The sequence below is a fragment of the Salvelinus sp. IW2-2015 genome, linkage group LG15, assembly GCF_002910315.2.
Source record: "Salvelinus sp. IW2-2015 linkage group LG15, ASM291031v2, whole genome shotgun sequence".
In the NCBI taxonomy this organism is placed as follows: domain Eukaryota; kingdom Metazoa; phylum Chordata; class Actinopteri; order Salmoniformes; family Salmonidae; genus Salvelinus; species Salvelinus sp. IW2-2015.
Genome location: NC_036855.1, coordinates 13,439,431 through 13,456,803, shown reverse-complemented (window position 1 = coordinate 13,456,803; position 17,373 = coordinate 13,439,431). Strand labels below are relative to the sequence as shown.

The window sequence follows — 17,373 nt, the reverse complement described above, 5'->3', positions numbered from 1 at the left end:
TATGTTTACAGCATCTTACACCAATCATGAGAGGCAAACTTTTGAAATTGTAATCGTTTTGAAACACAAGAGAACGTTTTGATTCATGAATACAACTTTTTCATCGGGAGAGGGTTCACACTAGATAACATAGCCATAAAGTAAAAATTGGTTATATCGTAAAAWTTTATTAAAACAAAAATTWGCTTTTTAATTTAAGATTAGGCATAATTTTAGCAGTATAGTTAATGTTATAGTTACGGTTAGGCTTAGATTTAACATCTGATTTTAAAAAGAGAAATTGTAGAAATAGGCGAGGTTCATGACTTTGTGGATGTGTTAACTAGTGACGAACACGGGGCAGCGCAGACATCATATCCGGTAAGATTGCAACTCTCCAAACGGAATTTGMACAGTGCACTCATAGCTATGAATTTTCGCCAACTTTTGCCGACACAATGCTTCAGGAAAAGTGTTTCCCATTCACGCATTTTTCGCCTTGCATGCCGAGCAGAGGTAGCTATTCTGAGAATAAACCTAATTGTTTTAATCTTAGTAGTTAACACTTTTGTGTTGTTGACTTTCGGAGAGCGTCATTGTCATGGGCAGGTGTGTCCTCCAGCTGGCACAGGAGCAGTGCCCACTCACCAAGAGATTCGGGCTGTTAGAATGGTTCATGGACGTTTTTGCAATTGACGGTGCCGCAGTATCTGCACTGTAGTGTTTGCAATAACACGCCTCCTAAAGATCAATACAGAAGCTAAGTTAATGTAAAAAAAATTGCAACCTGCTAATTTGTCAACCTCTGTTATTGTTTGTCATGTCACAGAGACACTTCTGCACATCAAACACAAAGAATGACGAGGTGCGTCTTGCTGAAGAAGCAAGGAAGAAATATGGATCGCCAACTATCTTTTCCAAAGTGATTGACAAAAGTATTCCTGCAGATATCATTTATGAAGATGATAAGGTATACACCGCACACAGACATGTATGCATATGTTTATTTTACTGTACTCCACGTAGACAATATATGATCAACATTCAGCCACAGGGTATAAGGGCATTATATTGATGTTCAATATTTTGGAATGTTATCATGTTTTTGTTGTTTTCCTTTTCTTCAGTGTTTAGCTTTCAGAGATATCAGTCCACAAGCTCCTGTGCATTTCCTGGTTATTCCAAGGGACCCTATCCCAAAAATCAGTGAAGTTAAAGATGATGATGCTGAGGTATCCTACTGATTTGTCTCTACTTTCTCTATATGTCATTTTCTGATTTTGATCACACGAAAGAATCCTATTACGTTGAATTGTGTTGGTTTTCCCCCCTCTGGCTTCTGCTAAAATTTGTCTCAATCCAGATTGTCTTTCAACTTTGAAAACACTCTTTGCTATTTTATGTAGCTGTTAGGTCACCTCCTAGTGGTTGCAAAAAATGTGGCGAAGAAAGAGGCATTGCACGAAGGTTACAGAGTGGGTAAGTATTAAGATGACCATAATAAGTAGTGTCAAACTACATATGAGCTTCACGCATTTCACAGACACATATTTAGTTGTTATAAATATGTAACTGCATTTCTATCTTCCACAGTGATCAACGATGGGAAGCATGGTGCCCAGTCTGTATACCACCTTCACATCCACGTCCTGGGAGGCAGACAGCTGAACTGGCCTCCAGGTTAACAGATGGACTTCCTGCCTTAGAGGGGTTAGTTTCATGTTAACCTTAAAGAGCAACTGCCCCAAAAAAACAACTTCTCATTTAGAAAACTCGATATGAGTCGGAAACATTATTCTACTGTCAAAATTGACTACATTGTGTAAATAAGATCATTGTGTTCATAAAGTCCGTCTCATCCAAAAATATTTTTGTGACACTTGTGGTCAGGATTGCATCACAATGTATATTAAGATTGGGTTTGTTTCAATCCTGCCCAAATTCCCACATCTGGCAGCACCCATGAAGTAATCATCAATTAGGAGCTTAATGCCCATGGTCAATTTGGGTTGACTATGGATATCCAAATGGGGCTAGTTACGGACAATCAGTAAATTACACAATGTACATGGGACAATACGTTAAAATTCCAATAGCTCCAAATGTCAATGACTTAACCTCAAACCAACTATAAATTGTAGAAATTCATATACAAATATTGAAAGCATTTAATGAGAACTTAAAGGTGTGCAACATGAAAATATTTTCATTTACATTGTGTAATTTATTGATGGTCGCTAACTATCCCCGGAGATATGTTATCCAAAGTCGAGCCAACTTTGCCACAGTTGCACACCAGCTGGCTTAAGCTAATTGGCTAAATAATTTGGCTAACTCTTCCCACCTGCGAACACACACGAGACAACCACACCCGAAACCAACTCATGTTTGAATTCAGTCATGGCCACTAGCATTTCATAATGAACCAAATTTAAATTGAGGACCAAAACAGGAAGTGCAGTAACCCTTTAACCTCTGTCACATACAAATATAATGAAGCTCTTCAGTCTGACTATTTGATTTTTTCCCAAAGTTAAATATTTTCATCCTATTTAACTATTGTGTAATGTGATATGTTGATTGATGTAAGTGTACAGTTTGCCTGTATGTACAAATATGGAATAAAACAAAGTTGTGTGAATGATTTCTACATTTTGTCAAAATGAAAGCAACTGTTTGGGAGATGTCACAAGCTGGCCCAATTCCATAGGAAATTTCACATATGTTAGATGTTGTTGTTACTATGTGCTATTTTGATATTGTAGCCCCCTTAATATTTCTGGCAGATCTCCAGAAACATTTTGCAGCAATATAACTGAGGGCAGGTGTTGTGTGACTGTTGGTATGACTAAATGACCTTGGTGCCCAGGATATACTGTAGGTTACTCTGTATCATCTGGAGTGCATGGTTGAACTTTCACCTGCATTTACTTAAACCCCATGTCCATGTTCAGACTATTGCAGTTCTCAAATTGCACAAACACCCCTCAATACATGAAATAAGAATGATACTTTGACCTAAGATACAGAATTGAACCCCCAGAGATACATGTCAATAGCAATATCTATTAATCTTAGAACACAACTTAGTTCACATTAATTTGTTAAAAAATTTCAATGCAGAGGTTTTTCACAGCACAAAAGGTATTGTTGCACAATGTTTGTTCCACAGATGAAGGATCTGTGTATTGTGGGTCAAAGTATCCTCTTTCCTCATAAACTTTCAGAAGTTATCTTGCTTTATCAATTCATGTTATATCCTGATGATATAAATCCGATAAGGGCTGAATCGATAACTTGCTTTGGTCCAGTCTAAATGACCAGTGTCTTACCCGAAAGTGGTTGTTTTACGTCATATTCTTAGAATATACTTTGAATCAGAAATATTTGTCCTCTGCACAAAAAAAGTGAATGAAATTTGTCTTAACTGTGTTTTACATTCACTTAAACAGGCACAGCAATGTCAACACTGGCTTAACTCAGTTCCCTATGCTATAATGTAGTCTGCTACCCCCAAACAGCCTCCTTGTCAGTTTTGAGCACATATGGCTGCAGATGGGAACCTTATTTCAAGTCTATTGGTGGAACGTTAACTAGGCATTTGACCCATAGTAGGTGTGGGGGAAATTACGTAAGAGTGCAGACGGACCTGAGTGGGACGGTACTGTCACCCGTACAAGACCTCCCCAGGCTTATCAGCTGCTGTCCTGGGTCCCATGTTGTGCACATCACATCGAGGCCCACCAAGTTTTCCCTGCACTCTCCTGCCAAGTTGATATCGTATAGCACCTGACTCTGTCTATCCCTGTCTGAACAAGGTCTCAGAACAAGGTAGGATATCATCTCTGTCTTTTCAATAGAATGGTATTCTGCTGAATATTACTACTCTGGAATTAGTTAATCTCTTTTTTATTGTGTCCTTGGACTCTTTCACAATATGCTTATTTTTTGATGTGCCAGAGCACTACCTCAATCTACAACTCACAGACAGCTCTTGCAACATGTTCCTACAGTCCTTGCTCACATGTCAGAGTGGTGAACAGGGGTCATTTGTCTGTCTGTCTTGGTTTGTGAAATCAATTTGAAACAGTTCTTGCATTATAAACCTTTGTGAATATTTAGTATTAAGACAAATGTGGTAGTCAGTATCTAAAGCAAAGCATTGACTGATGCTGGGATGTGTTCAGTTACGTATAATTGGATATATTTGTCTAACCATTAAAACCAAGAGTAACTGTGATTTTGACCTTTAGATTGCCCTCTGGTAACAATACAGTAGCCTTCATCATTGAATCTCAGTAGCGAAGGCATGTTCAGAGTGAAAACATGTGACCAGTAGCCTATAATAGCCTCAAGCATTGGTTGCCTGAGATATACAGTATATTCAAAAATCTGTTCAAAGCAAACAAACCAACATGACCTAGCCTACATCTCAGGACATAAATGTAAAACCATGTTCGAACTAAACTGAACCAAGCTGGTTCCTCGTGTTTTATTGTTTGGCCAACAGGCTCAAGCTTCTTCTTTAATGTCTCCTGCTACAAGGCCTCTTGTTAAAGCCAAAACAAAACCGTGCTAAACTGGGTCACTCTGAGGCTGTTGCTGTTGGAGAGATACACACAGACTGTGAGCATCTATAAAATATTTCTAAAATATATTTCTATATTTTATATGGACATGTAGGAGCATAGCTACCACTGTATATTTTTTGTGTCAAGTTGCTATCTTTAATATATAATCTTTTAAGATGTAAGCAAAGAGATTCTATCCAATTGATGTATTACAGTTAATTGTCAGTGAGCAGAAATGTTTGCATAATTGTGTGCAAAAGTTTAGTGGCTACTATATTGCCACATAACACAGGCAATCGTTTTGCAATTATGATGAACTTTGCCCTAGAGAAATCTTGGCCCGTAGTTATCCGATCTATCTGGTCAGATCTTCTGTCCCTTTCTATTTTAAGTGGTGATAGTTATAGGAATGTCCTCATGAACCAGATTCAAATTTACAATCACTGTTATAAGCTCTATGTCTCAATATTTTAACTGCTTGTTTGGAATTTGAACCGCGTCTTTCTCTCCATACATGTTTAAAAACTTATTGGCAATATTGTGTACTCAAGACATGGTCTCATTATGATCTGAATGTCATAGCTAAACYATAGCGGCTCTGCTTGAAAATTGTCTTCACAATTTCAAGATAAAATCACTAGATGGCACAATTTCACTGAAATTGTCCATCATAGCCTGATTGACTTCATGCCAGAGATAATGATGAGGTATCATGGTCAAGTAACCCAACATGTTACTTCATATACACTTCAATACATGCTTTGGGCCTATGCTGTATTTGAAGACATGTAATAACCAAAACTTCCACATGTGTGTGGATGAAGATAACTACTGTACAGAATCTTGACAGATCTATCCAAGATGAGACAAAAACGTTTTTTTCACCATAAATGTATGCTCACCCCTTAGCTGTCTCAGACCCTTTTTCAATATCACTTTCTTGGTCAACTGTCTTGATGTAACCTACTGTATTTAAGTTAAAGGTTGGAAAAAGCTCTGCAAATTGTTATGTGTTTTTGGCACAAACCCCTTAATTTCGCCATTCTTTATCAATCTAACCAAGCAGTCATTGGCACACTGCCTCTGACACTGTCATGTTGCAATACCCACTCATATAAGGATCCAGGAGGAAACACTTATTTTCTTGAAATTAGTAGAATATCAGGAGCCTTTGCACGACCTAGTTAGAGATTTTATTAATTTGATGATCTAGCGGTTTTTGCATATCTAACGTCAATATTTGACCTCTTTTATTTAAGCAATTACAAGATGTCTGACCAACAGGATTCCGTTGTCACCAATGGGGTTCCTGACGTAGAAAAGAGTTCTGAGAGGTATGTGGACCTATCGTAACCTTCTATGCTGGAGACTAATTCTGTCGGGACTGTTGAAATAACATTTTATTATTACTGAATATTTACCAAATAATGGTACCGTATTTAATGACTGAGTGTTTATTAATTTAAAGTATATTTTATTTTCATGTGTTTTATTCTAGTTGTGCGAGTGACATTCCTCTTGGAGAAACCGAACAGTTAGTACCAGTTGCCAAACTCCAACAGAAGGAAATCTACTCCAGTCCCCTCATCAACGGAGGAGTAGTAGACCATCCACAACCAAACTCAGAGTCTGATGGAGAAGACAAAGACAACCAGGAGACAGCTGCTGAGGAACCTGCAGTGATAACCCCATCAAGAATACCTGAAGCACCAGCCAAACTACCCAGATCCCCTGAACAAGAGGGACCTCAAGGGGATCCTCTCTCAGGTAATAGCAGCGTATCATGGTAGGGATACAAGTTTTTTATATATAGGATATTAACTCAACCTAACTGAAGCAGATCAGATGTTTTATCACCTGTCAGAGGCACATGATATATGTTTTGTAATTCATAATACAGCAGCTATAAAGACATTTGTTAAAGAGGTTGACAGAACTGTGCCTGAAATCATAATAATTTAAGGTTTACAGACACTCATGAACAGTCAATTATTATTTGATCTATGACACATTTTTTGCCTGTAATTCTTTTTGTTTTCGATCAATCAACTTTAATCTTTTTATTTAATCAGAGCCATGTTCAACACTAAAATATGATTGGTGCGTAGGCAGGGACATTCCATAACTTCCTCTATTCTCTATAGTAATCTGATACAGGCAGCTTCAAATCCAAATATTTATGCTTCACACTGTGACAGCGAAGGAGGGTGGAGTAGAGCTGGACCAGTCTGATTCTCAGACGTAGCCATACCTCCCTGATTTCTGGTCCTACCTGCGTTCCACTACATTCTTGTGGGAACAGGGAAGGGGAATACTAATCTCTGAGATTACTCCATAAACAACCAATGATGGCAGGCAACTGCTGCCCCTGCTGTCCCCATACTACAGGTGCCTCGGTGCCCCTGAAGCTGTCGGATGTGTCCCTGGCCACAGCAGAGCAGCTCTGGTGCACCTCCAGGGACCAGGCGGTTAAGCTGAGGATGGCTGAGACTGGGCCGGGATCCGAGGCCCCCATGACTGTCCACCAGATGTTCTTAAAGACGGTGAAGATCTATGGAGACCTGCCCGCGGTGGCATCCAAGAAAGAGGGGCAGTGGGTCACCCTGACCTGGAGGGAGTACTACCAGCAGTGCAGAGCGGCGGCCAAGAGCTTCCTCAAGGTCTGTATATTGATGTAGTTGTTGTGTGAGTGTCTGTGCTCTTTAGTTGCTCTATGGTCTATGCTTGCGTGAGATTTAATAGAAAACGTTTTCTATGCTTAATGTTATGATGTACTTGTACCTGGATGTTCTCTGCATTTTCAGTGGCTCGAGGCCTAGGGGTGTTTTTGAACTGCGTCAGTGAATTCTAATAGAATACGAACTATAATGCAGATCGGTTAACATCACTGAATCTTCAAATAGGCTATGGGCTATTTAGAATTTGAACTCCAGAGACAGGATTATGAATGTTTACACAGCAGAAAGAATGTTCTCCCATTGTCATTTCTGTCTCCTTGTAAGAATGGTGCTGGTGAAAACCAACACTTGGGTGTGTCAATGCTAAAGTTACTTGTCACGGAGAGCGATAAAGTGGAGTAGTTTACAAAGCATCATATAGGTCAACAGTAAATGAGGCAGTGTGCCACATTCTCATTGATTTTCTTTTTTTTTTTCGGACTCTGTCTCTTCCCCCCTCTACTGTAGTTGGGTCTGGAGCGTTACCATGGCGTCGGTATTCTGGGCTTTAACTCTCCCGAGTGGTTCATCTCAGACATCGGCTGTATCCTGGCTGGGTAATAATAAAAACAATTTTCCATATAGCATGCACTGTCTTACCATGCACTACTCTGCACTATTGTTCATACTGCATTCTGTGAGACTTAGACAACTTTCTCATAGAAGGCTAATTCATCCCACACACTCCAAGGACAGCAATCACAGTCTTAACCAMCTCAAAAAGAAAGCTGTCTGATCTGACGTGTGTGGTCTGCCAGGGGCTTTGCTGCAGGCATATACACCACCAACTCCCCCGAGGCGTGTCAGTATGTGGCAGACAACTGTGAGGCCAACGTCCTGGTGGTGGAGAACCACAAACAGCTCCTCAAAATCCTCCAGGTGAGACCCCATAACTGAACTATAATGTGGTCCTGGTTGTGTCTGCCAAAAGCCATAGAACCTATGCACAGAATTATGAAAATATACAACCATAATTCTGAAGAAAAAAATATATTTTCAAATTACATTTATCCAATACTGCACTCTAAATTGTACTTGTAAGTAGATCGAGTGAACATAACCTATTTATATATTTATTGTTTTTGTGCCAAAATGATTAATTATAAATTCCCTACTTTGTTCATACCTTTCAGATTAAGGACCAGCTTCCACACTTGAAAGCTATTGTTCAGTACAAGGATGAACTTCAACAGAAGTTGCCAAACCTGTACACTGTAAGTTTCTATTGAAATGAAGAAGATCTATATCTTGTATAGCCAGCCGGGAAAAAAACATTCCTGATTTGCATTACAGATATAGCAATGTTAGTAGCACACAGTATTTCCTATAATATTGTAGAACACAATATTTCCTGTCACACACTGTAACTGTGAGACTCTTAATCCCTTCACATTACTAAGCAAACTGAGCCAAATCGAGCTGTACCGGGCTGGCTTGGCTACGCATCCACCATAGTTGATGGAACCTTTCAGGAAAGGACAATGTGAAAAGAAAATATCCAAGCCAACACAATACGGTTGGGATTGGCCCTATATTGTGAATCAGGTGTTACTGACTCAACCTCTGTCCTCCTACAGTGGGCTGAGTTTATGAAGCTGGGTGAGGAGGTGTCTGATGAACGGCTAGATGCTGTGGTGGACAGTCAGAGGGCTAACCAGTGTTGTACGCTCATCTACACCTCTGGAACCACAGGCAACCCCAAAGGGGTGATGCTAAGCCATGACAATGTGAGTAGTGTCAATGACATGATGATGTACAGTGCATTCGGAAAATATTCAGACCCCTTGACATTTTCTACATTTTTGTTACAGTCGCTTTTGTTACAGTCGCTCCTATGGCCTATTTATTGCCTACCTCCTCATGCCTTTTGCACACGTTGTATATAGATTCTCTTTTTTTTCCWTTTTTTTTTTCCTACTATGTTATTGACTTGTTTATTGTTTACTCCATGTGTAACTCTGTGTTGTTGTCTGTTCACACTGCTATGCTTTATCTTGGCCAGGTCGCAGTTGCAAATGAGAACTTGTTCTCAACTAGCCTACCTGGTTAAATAAAGGTGAAATAAAACAATAAAAAAAACAGCCTTATTCTAAAATTGATAAAATATTTTTTTCCCTCATCAATCTACACATAATACTCATAATGACAAAGCGAAAACAGGTTTTTAGAATTTTTTGCAAATGTATTAAAAATAAAAAACTGATATCACATTTACATAAGTATTCAGACCCTTTACTATGAGACTCGAAATTGAGCTCCGGTGCATCTTGTTTCCATTGATCATCCTTGAGATGTTTCTACAACTTCATTGGAGTCCACCTGTGGTAAATTCAATTGATTGGACATGATTTGGAAAGGCACACAGCTGTCTATATATGGTCCCACAGTTGACAGTGCATGTCAGAGCAAAAACCAAGCCATGAGGTTGAAGGAATTGTCTATAGAGCTCCAAGTCAGGATTGTGTTGAGGCACAGATCTTGGAAGGGTACCAAAAACTTTCTGCAGCATTGAAGGTCCCCAAGAACACAGTGGCCTCCATCATTCTTAAATGGAAGAAGTTTGGAACCACCAAGACTCTTCCTAGAGCTGGCCGCCCAGCCAAACTGAGCCATCGGGGGAGAAGGGCCTTGGTCAGGGAGGTGAGCAAGAACCCGATGGTTGCGCTGACAGAGCTCCAGAGTTCCACTGTGGAGATGGGAGAACCTTCCAGAAGGACAACCATCTCTGCAGCACTCCACCAATCAGGCCTTTATGGTAGAGTGGCCAGATGGAAGCATGGTGGTGGCAGGGGAATGTTTTTCAGCGGCAGGGACTTGGAGACGAGTCAGGATCGAGGGAAAGATGAACGAAGCAAATTACAGAGAGATCCTTGATGAAAACCTGCTCCAGAGCGCGCAGGACCTCAGACTGGGATGAAGGTTCATCTTCCAACAGGACAAAAACACTAAGCACACAGCCAAGACAACGCAGGAGTGGCTTCGGGACAAGTGGGGCTCCCGAGTGGCGCAGCGCTCTAAGGCACTGCATCTCAGTGCTAGAGGTGTCACTACAGACCCTGGTTCGATTCCAGGCTGTATCACAACCGAACGTGATTGGGATTCCCATAGGGCGGCGTCGTCTGGGTTAAGGTTTGGCCGGGGTAGGCCGTCATTGTAAATAAGAATTTGTTCTTAAGTGACTTGCCTAGTTAAATAAAGGTTAAATAAAAAGTATCTGAATGTCCTTGGGTGGTCCAGCCAGAGCCTGGACTTGAACCCAATCGAACATCTCTGGAGAGACCTGAAAATAGCTGTGCAGCAACGCTCCCCAGCCTCCTAACAGAACTTGAAAGGATCTGCAGAGAAGAATGGGAGAAACTCCCCAAATACAGGTTTGCCAAGCTTGTAGCGTCATACCCAAGAAGACTTGAGGCTGTAATCGCTGCCAAAGGTGTTTCAACAAAGTACAAAGGGTCTGAATACTTATGTAAATGTGATATTTCAGTTTTTTATTTTTAATACATTTTCAAACATAAAAAAAAAAAAATGTTTTTGCTTTGTCATTATGGGGTATTGTGTGTAGATTGATGAGGGAGAAAAAAACGATTCAATCAATTTTAGAATAAGGCTGTAACAAAATCTGAAAAAAGGAAAGGGGTCTGAATACTTTCCGAATGCACTGTAAATAGACTAGTGAGGAAAAAGCTCTATATTTACATGTACATTTACTGTACCGGCAGTATCCAGGTTGCTCTTCCTTCGTCCTCACAGAATGTGGTGACGCCCTCAGACACATTACATGTACTATATAGTGGAGCTCTGGGTCCACTCGATTCAGTATGTGAAAGTGTCACAGTTTTGTCCATGTATTGTTCACGGCAAGTAAAGGACAAACAAAACATCTGGCTTATAGTTTTCCTCTGTGGTAAAGGAGGTTGGAATAATATTAGTTGAATGTCTCATCTGACTCTCTCCTCAGATCACCTGGACTTCAAATGCGGTCGGAGCCATGACAAGTCTGCAACATGGTGTGGAGTGCGTGGTGAGCTACCTGCCCCTGAGCCATGTAGCTGCCCAGGTCAACGACATGTGGATCTGCATGAGATTTGCAGGGGCAACGTATTTCGCAGAACCAGACGCCCTGAAGGTCAGAATCCCTGAGTGTTGTACTACAGATAATGATGCTGTGCATTGCTTTCCTTTCAAAATGCTGTTTACGAAGGCAAGAATTGATTGAGGTTTGGTGGTTTGGTTTTGACTGGGTTGAGGAGGGTAGGCCTGGGGTAACTTTATATGACTTGATAACTGCTAACTTTCTGATTTCCTAGGGCTCTTTGGGGACTACTCTGAAAGAGGTGCGCCCCACAAGTTTCCTGGGAGTTCCCCGTGTGTGGGAGAAGATGCAGGAGAAGATGAAAGCCATCGGTGCCAAGTCCTCTGGTATGAAGAAAAGAGTGGCTGACTGGGCCAAATCCATCGGATTGCAAGCCAGCTACAGTGCCATGAATGGGTAAGGATTTATGTCAGGTTCTTGTTGTTCATTAAACCCACACTTCAGAAAGAATGTGTATTTTCAGTGCATCAAATAATTTTCTTGTTGTTTCACCCATCGATATGATCTTATCAATAACATTAGAAAAAACATGCATCCTCACTYACACCCAACTAATATTTTTACATCTTAAACTAGATTAAATTCCAGCCATAATATTTTCCACAATGTGTGGTATTCCTCCGTGTTTTCTGTGGATTACAGTGAGAACCTGGTGCCCTGGGGCTTCATGCTGTCAAACAACCTGGTGTTTAAGAAAGTTCGCTGGGCCTTGGGTCTGGACCGCTGCAAGAACTGCTTAACAGGGGCCGCACCCATCACTAAGGAGACTCTGGAGTACTTCATGAGCCTTAGCCTCCCGCTGTATGAGCTGTATGGGATGAGTGAAAGCACCGGCCCTCACACCATCTCCTGGGGGAATAACTTCAAGATCATGAGGTCAGCAACTGGAAAACTAGGGTGTGAACTGCCATTTGTAATGACAGTTACATTAATTAATTTGTAGTTGACAAAGCTATCATTGTATAATAGCAAATAATGAATTGATACTGATAAGCCATCAGATATGAAGTGACATCTAATAATCCTTCTTGCTTTTCGGTCTCACCATATGAAGAATTGATATCATGATGTTGTCCTCAGCTGTGGAAAGGTGGTGGTTGGCTGCCAGACCAAGTTGGACAAGCCAGACGAGGATGGGAATGGTGAGATCTGTTTCTGGGGGCGTCATGTGTTCATGGGCTACCTGAATGAGCCAGAGAAGACTGAGGAGGCCCTGGACCAGGAGGGTTGGCTGCACTCTGGAGACCTGGGCAGGCACGACAAGGACAACTTCCTATTCATCACAGGGAGGATAAAGGGTATAGTACTTATTTATAGTTTATTTTGTAGATGTATATACAGTAGCCATTATACAACATGGCTACCAGTGCTGGGTGTCAATGGGAGTAGGATGCAGTTGCTCCTAGACACTGATCAAAGTAAAGTTTTGTGTACCTTCTCTTGATACTAAGTCTGTGCCTTAGGTTAACTTCCCCATAAGAAAAAATACTATAGTATACTATGCTCTACATACTGTAGTATTACTATATTTATATACTATAGTATTCACTTGAGTGTTTTTGTGGAAGTCCTTTGGGTGGTGGACCATTCTTGATAGTAGAACACCTATATTCACTATACTATACTATAGTATTAACTCTAGTGTTTTTGTATACTGTTGTATAATGTAGTAAAGTTTATAGTATGAATACTGTATTGTATATGATATCTATAGTAATTACAGTAGTGTTTTTTGCAGATAATACTGTAGTATTTACTATAGTGTTTTTTTGTTTCATTATCTTTGACATAGAAGTGCGGACATGACTGTAGTATACTATAGTATTCACTGTACTGTTTTTGCGGAAGTATACTGTAGTAACGTTTACTATAGAATTTACTATAGAATAATATAGTAAAAACTATTTTATACAGTGTAACGACCCTGGGTATTTAAGCGCGGAAATCGACTCTTCCGCACGAGCATGCTTTTGCGGCACAGTCGATAGCGCGCCGGACCTCGGGCTAGAAGGCGAGACCTGCTCCCTGCCTGTTTCATTACATTGGTGTCAGAAGTGATCGGACCTTGCATCCACGACAGTGCGTGTGCTTGGCCGGTGAGCGCGTTCCTGTAAGACGTAGAGTCGCAAGCTAGCGCGAGGACGCGCTCTTTGAAAGGAGGGAGTAGTGTAACGACCCTGGGTATATAAGCGCGGAAATCGACTCCGCCGCACGAGCATGCTTTTKCGGCACAGTCGATAGCGCGCCGGACCTCGGGCTAGAATGTCGAGGGTTCGAGACCTGCTCCCTGCTGTTTCATTACAATACTATAGCAATTACTGTAGTGTTTTTGCAGATATTACTGTAGTATTTACTAGTATTTAATGTTTTTTGTTTAATTATCTTTGACAAAGAAGTGGGGGCTTTCTCCTTGAGCAATTTTTCCATAACCTGTTGGTAGGTAGGTAAATATTACTGGAGTCTGAATGGATAATTCAAAGCCTCTGCTCTTTTCTATAACCTSTAGGGAACACAATATATGGTCTATACTTTGCATGTAGGTGTGTCATTCATGGGTGGCACAAGTAGGGATATGGGGGATTGGAATGGGTTGGGTATATGCAAATGAAATACTGTAGTATTACTATAGTTAAAAATCTTACTGTGGACTTTACCACAGTGTTTTTTTTGTGGAGAATACCATAGTATTTAATATACACTGAGTGTACAAAACATTAGGAACACCTTCCCAATATTGAGCACCCCCTTTTGCCCTCAAAACAGCCTGAATTCGTCTGGGGCATGGACTCTACAAGGTGTCGTTCCATAGGAAGGCTGGCACATGTTGACTCCAATGCTTCTCACAGTTGTGCCATGTTGGCTGGATGTCCTTTGGGTGGTGGACCATTCTTGATAGTAGAACATAGGTGTAGACCTATGATCTAAATATCCTCAGAAAGAAATCTCTTGTCCTGCAGAGCTGATCATAACAGCAGGAGGAGAGAACATCCCACCTGTACCCATTGAGGATGCAGTGAAAGCAGAGATCGCCATCATCAGCAACGCCATGTTGCTCGGAGACAAGCTGAAATTCCTCTCCATGATGCTCACGCTCAAAGTAAGGCCTCCAACGTTAGATGTGTCTTGTATTGCCAACTCTTATGGTCATTGGCTTGCTTTAGAATTCTCGCTTTTGAATTATTAAGCAATTAGAATATAATTATACAGCACGAACAGATCTGGAACCAGGCTATTTGATGTTTGCTCTGTTCAGCAAATACTACCACTCCTGGATCACTCCTAACCTTTGACTCCACTCTCCCTCCATAGTGTATAGTCGACGACAATGGCGAGCCGACGGACGAGCTGACCCCAGAGGCTGTGGCGTTCTGCCATCAGCGTGGCATAACGGCAACCAAGGCCTCTGAGATCATAGCCAGTAAGGAACCAGCTATTTACAAGGCCATCCAGGAGGGCATAGAGCGTGTTAATGCTAAGGCATCCTCCAATGCCCAGAGGGTCCAGAAGTGGGTCATTTTGGACAGAGATTTCTCTATATCTGGGGGAGAACTGGGTGAGTCAGTCAGTGTGAGAAATCAGTTGCTGTTTTTTATTGGATGGTTCTGTCTGTTTGAGCATGTGACAGAAGAGAGCAGTGAATAGTATTGGATTGCATTTTCTTCCTCATCTTAGTGAGTTGATTTTGTGTGCTTCTTGTTCATTGTGGGATTAAAATAAATATAGTTTAAACTAAAGCTAGATAACTAAACCAAAGCTAGTCTGTGAGGTTGTAGATAATGAGCTTTTTCATAATTTGACACACTTTTACAAAGAACCCTTAGAGAGAAAGAAGTAAGTGTTTTGCCAGTAATGTTTATCATGTATTGTATCTGACGAGGCAGTCTTGTGACTGGTTTATACCAAACAACATTCCTGTAGATACCATTGCATAATCTGTCTTCCAAGCTGTTAAGTAGGTCAAATGTTGTGATTGAAGAAGCACGGGAAAGAGAGTACAGTCTTTTTGAGAGCACAGTAAGTCTGATTGAATATCCATTGTTTTGTCTATCTTTTCTCCAGGACCTACCATGAAGCTAAAGAGGGGGGTTGTTGTCAAAATGTTCCAGGAGAAAATCAACAAGATTTATGGAATGGCACAAGAATAACAGAGGAACTCAACATGGACTAGAGAACACTTGAGGACTGTAGTTAATGGACTATTAAATGCATCTGTAGACATTTGAATGTGTCTCGTTTTCCAGTAACTAGAGAATTATTCCATTGGTATCTGCTCCATATCAATATTTAAGCTGTTTTAATGTACATAAGATTTCACAGCATTGATATTTGCACTTTTTTTGTAAATAAACCTTATAATCATCATTGCCAAATCTAGTGTCCACAACTGTAAAAGCATTTTGTGCTTCTTGTAAGCTACACTGCAAAAATGAACTATTATTGCAACCATGGCAATAGTTTATCATATCACTATCATAGGCTTTTTAGTTTATTATTTGTTAAATATATGAACATGTTTGCAAAAACCACTCTCAAAATGTGTCAGGAGAATCTAAGGAGATACCAAGGAGAATCTAAATTTAGCAATGCTATACTGTACCCACTTCAAGTAAAGGAGAATGCCTCAAAACAAAATCATTGTATCATTAATGTAATGTTTGTCAAGTGATTCCATCAATATTTGGATGGTATACTGTAATGTTTTCATTTTATTTTAGCCAATTATTTCCCATGTACATTATAATCAATATTAAAATGTTTATTTTTATGTGTTAAATGAACATGATCAATAAAAGCAAAAAGCAAACAAACTGTTCTGGACCCCCCCAAAAAACATCACGTTGGTAGTATCTCACACGCACCGTCTTTGTTGTTTCATTTGAACAGCAATTATGAATTTCCTCATCAGAGGACGGTGCCTGTGATGTGACAGCTACTGTATGACGTCATAGAAACCATTTGACAAGAGGTTCTGCTGAGATAGCTCATGCTGAACTAGATACGTACTGTATGTTCTTATAGATTTCCTACGAATGTCTGCTACTTGTCTTTTACAGGTGACCCCTTAATTATTGAAACCTCCATCCTGAGTAAATTAGGCAAGAGCCTATTCGGTTGATGGGGAACTCCCTGGACAGTGGTCTTATAATGCTATGTATTACAAACTGGGATACATACCTCACCATGAGGTGTTGTGGAAAAGTGATGTATTACAGTGACACTGAGTACCAGTGTGGTTGGTCCTCCTGAAGTACTGTATCAAAACCTACTGATGTCACCAAACTACAGGAGCCCACTGTAAAGTTTGTAATTATGGTAACTGAAGCCATAAGCGTGGAGGTTCCACACAAATAGGTGTCCTTTAAATTCTTATAATACTAGAATTACCATTGAATTATCCCTAGTTTTGCTACCATGCTGTGTTGTTGTCTTAGGTCTCTCTTTTTTGTCTTAGGTCTCTCTTTATGTAGTGTTGTGGTGTCTCTCTTGTTGTGATGTGTGTTTTGTCCTACCTTTTAATTTTTCATCCCAGACCCCTTCCCAAGCAGGAGGCCTTTTCCCTTTTGGTAGGGCGCCATTGTAAATAARAATTTGTTCTTAACTGACTTGCCTAGTTAAATAAAGGTTCAATAAAATACAAGTTCAACTGACCTCATGCCCCTTTATAATTTCCCCTCAAATATTTAACAAGATTGACTAGGTGAGTCCTATACAGTAGGTACAGTACTAGCTCCATCTGGTTTCTGGCATACTGTTTACACATATCCAGGCCTTTCAGATCTTCACAGAAGTGTCAAGGACTGTCAGTAGTGTGGGTGACAGACAGTAGTGGTCAGTTGTGATTGGGAAGAATGTCATCTCAAAGCCTTCCAGGCCATTAGCTTGGTCAACCAGACTGACTGCTGCTCTCACGTTTGGTTTCAGCGCAGTGTCCTTCTAGTTTACAAGGCTTCAAGGCTACTGCAGGACAAAGAGAATYTGGCCAATTGTCAAACAGAATTTCAACAGACAAATT

At 40.5% G+C, this 17,373-nt stretch overlaps 2 protein-coding genes across 5 annotated transcripts; both read left to right on the top strand.

The window, feature by feature from the left end:
* Positions 1 to 343: 343 nt before the first annotated feature.
* Positions 344 to 1,941, top strand: hint2 (histidine triad nucleotide binding protein 2). Its single transcript, XM_024001813.2, has 5 exons — positions 344 to 495; positions 809 to 949; positions 1,107 to 1,211; positions 1,386 to 1,458; positions 1,573 to 1,941. Exons 1-5 carry the CDS (start codon positions 409 to 411, stop codon positions 1,662 to 1,664), a joined length of 498 nt encoding a protein of 165 aa, XP_023857581.1. The 5' UTR covers positions 344 to 408; the 3' UTR covers positions 1,665 to 1,941.
* Positions 1,942 to 3,659: 1,718 nt separating this feature from the next.
* On the top strand, positions 3,660 to 17,008 carry LOC111974516 (long-chain-fatty-acid--CoA ligase ACSBG2). 4 transcript variants are annotated; one of them, XM_024002257.2, is made up of 16 exons: positions 3,660 to 3,810; positions 4,490 to 4,605; positions 5,810 to 5,884; positions 6,049 to 6,317; positions 6,906 to 7,210; positions 7,736 to 7,824; positions 8,026 to 8,146; positions 8,401 to 8,481; positions 8,845 to 8,994; positions 11,226 to 11,393; positions 11,575 to 11,756; positions 12,003 to 12,236; positions 12,441 to 12,658; positions 14,318 to 14,457; positions 14,670 to 14,913; positions 15,420 to 17,008. In XM_024002257.2, the coding sequence occupies exons 3-16, from the start codon at positions 5,820 to 5,822 to the stop codon at positions 15,503 to 15,505; spliced, it is 2,352 nt and encodes a 783-aa protein (XP_023858025.1). In that variant the 5' UTR covers positions 3,660 to 3,810; positions 4,490 to 4,605; positions 5,810 to 5,819; the 3' UTR covers positions 15,506 to 17,008. The 4 variants fall into 4 exon arrangements, with proteins under 4 accessions (XP_023858025.1, XP_023858024.1, XP_070303044.1 ...); XM_070446943.1 differs by having other exon boundaries at positions 3,662 to 3,810; positions 6,939 to 7,210; XM_024002256.2 differs by lacking the exon at positions 4,490 to 4,605 and having other exon boundaries at positions 3,661 to 3,810.
* Positions 17,009 to 17,373: the final 365 nt, after the last annotated feature.

What these genes read in the sequence shown, in the direction of transcription:
- hint2 (XM_024001813.2), top strand. Translation starts at nt 409, where the DNA reads ATGAATTTTCGCCAACTTTTGCCGACACAATGCTTCAGGAAAAGTGTT. An exon ending in TTAAAGATGATGATGCTGAG is followed by an intron (nt 1,212 to 1,385) that starts GTATCCTACTGA and finishes TATTTTATGTAG; the next exon opens with CTGTTAGGTCACCTCCTAGT. An exon ending in GCACGAAGGTTACAGAGTGG is followed by an intron (nt 1,459 to 1,572) that starts GTAAGTATTAAG and finishes TATCTTCCACAG; the next exon opens with TGATCAACGATGGGAAGCAT.
- LOC111974516 (XM_024002257.2), top strand. Translation starts at nt 5,820, where the DNA reads ATGTCTGACCAACAGGATTCCGTTGTCACCAATGGGGTTCCTGACGTA. An exon ending in CATCACAGGGAGGATAAAGG is followed by an intron (nt 12,659 to 14,317) that starts GTATAGTACTTA and finishes CTTGTCCTGCAG; the next exon opens with AGCTGATCATAACAGCAGGA. An exon ending in CCATGATGCTCACGCTCAAA is followed by an intron (nt 14,458 to 14,669) that starts GTAAGGCCTCCA and finishes CTCCCTCCATAG; the next exon opens with TGTATAGTCGACGACAATGG.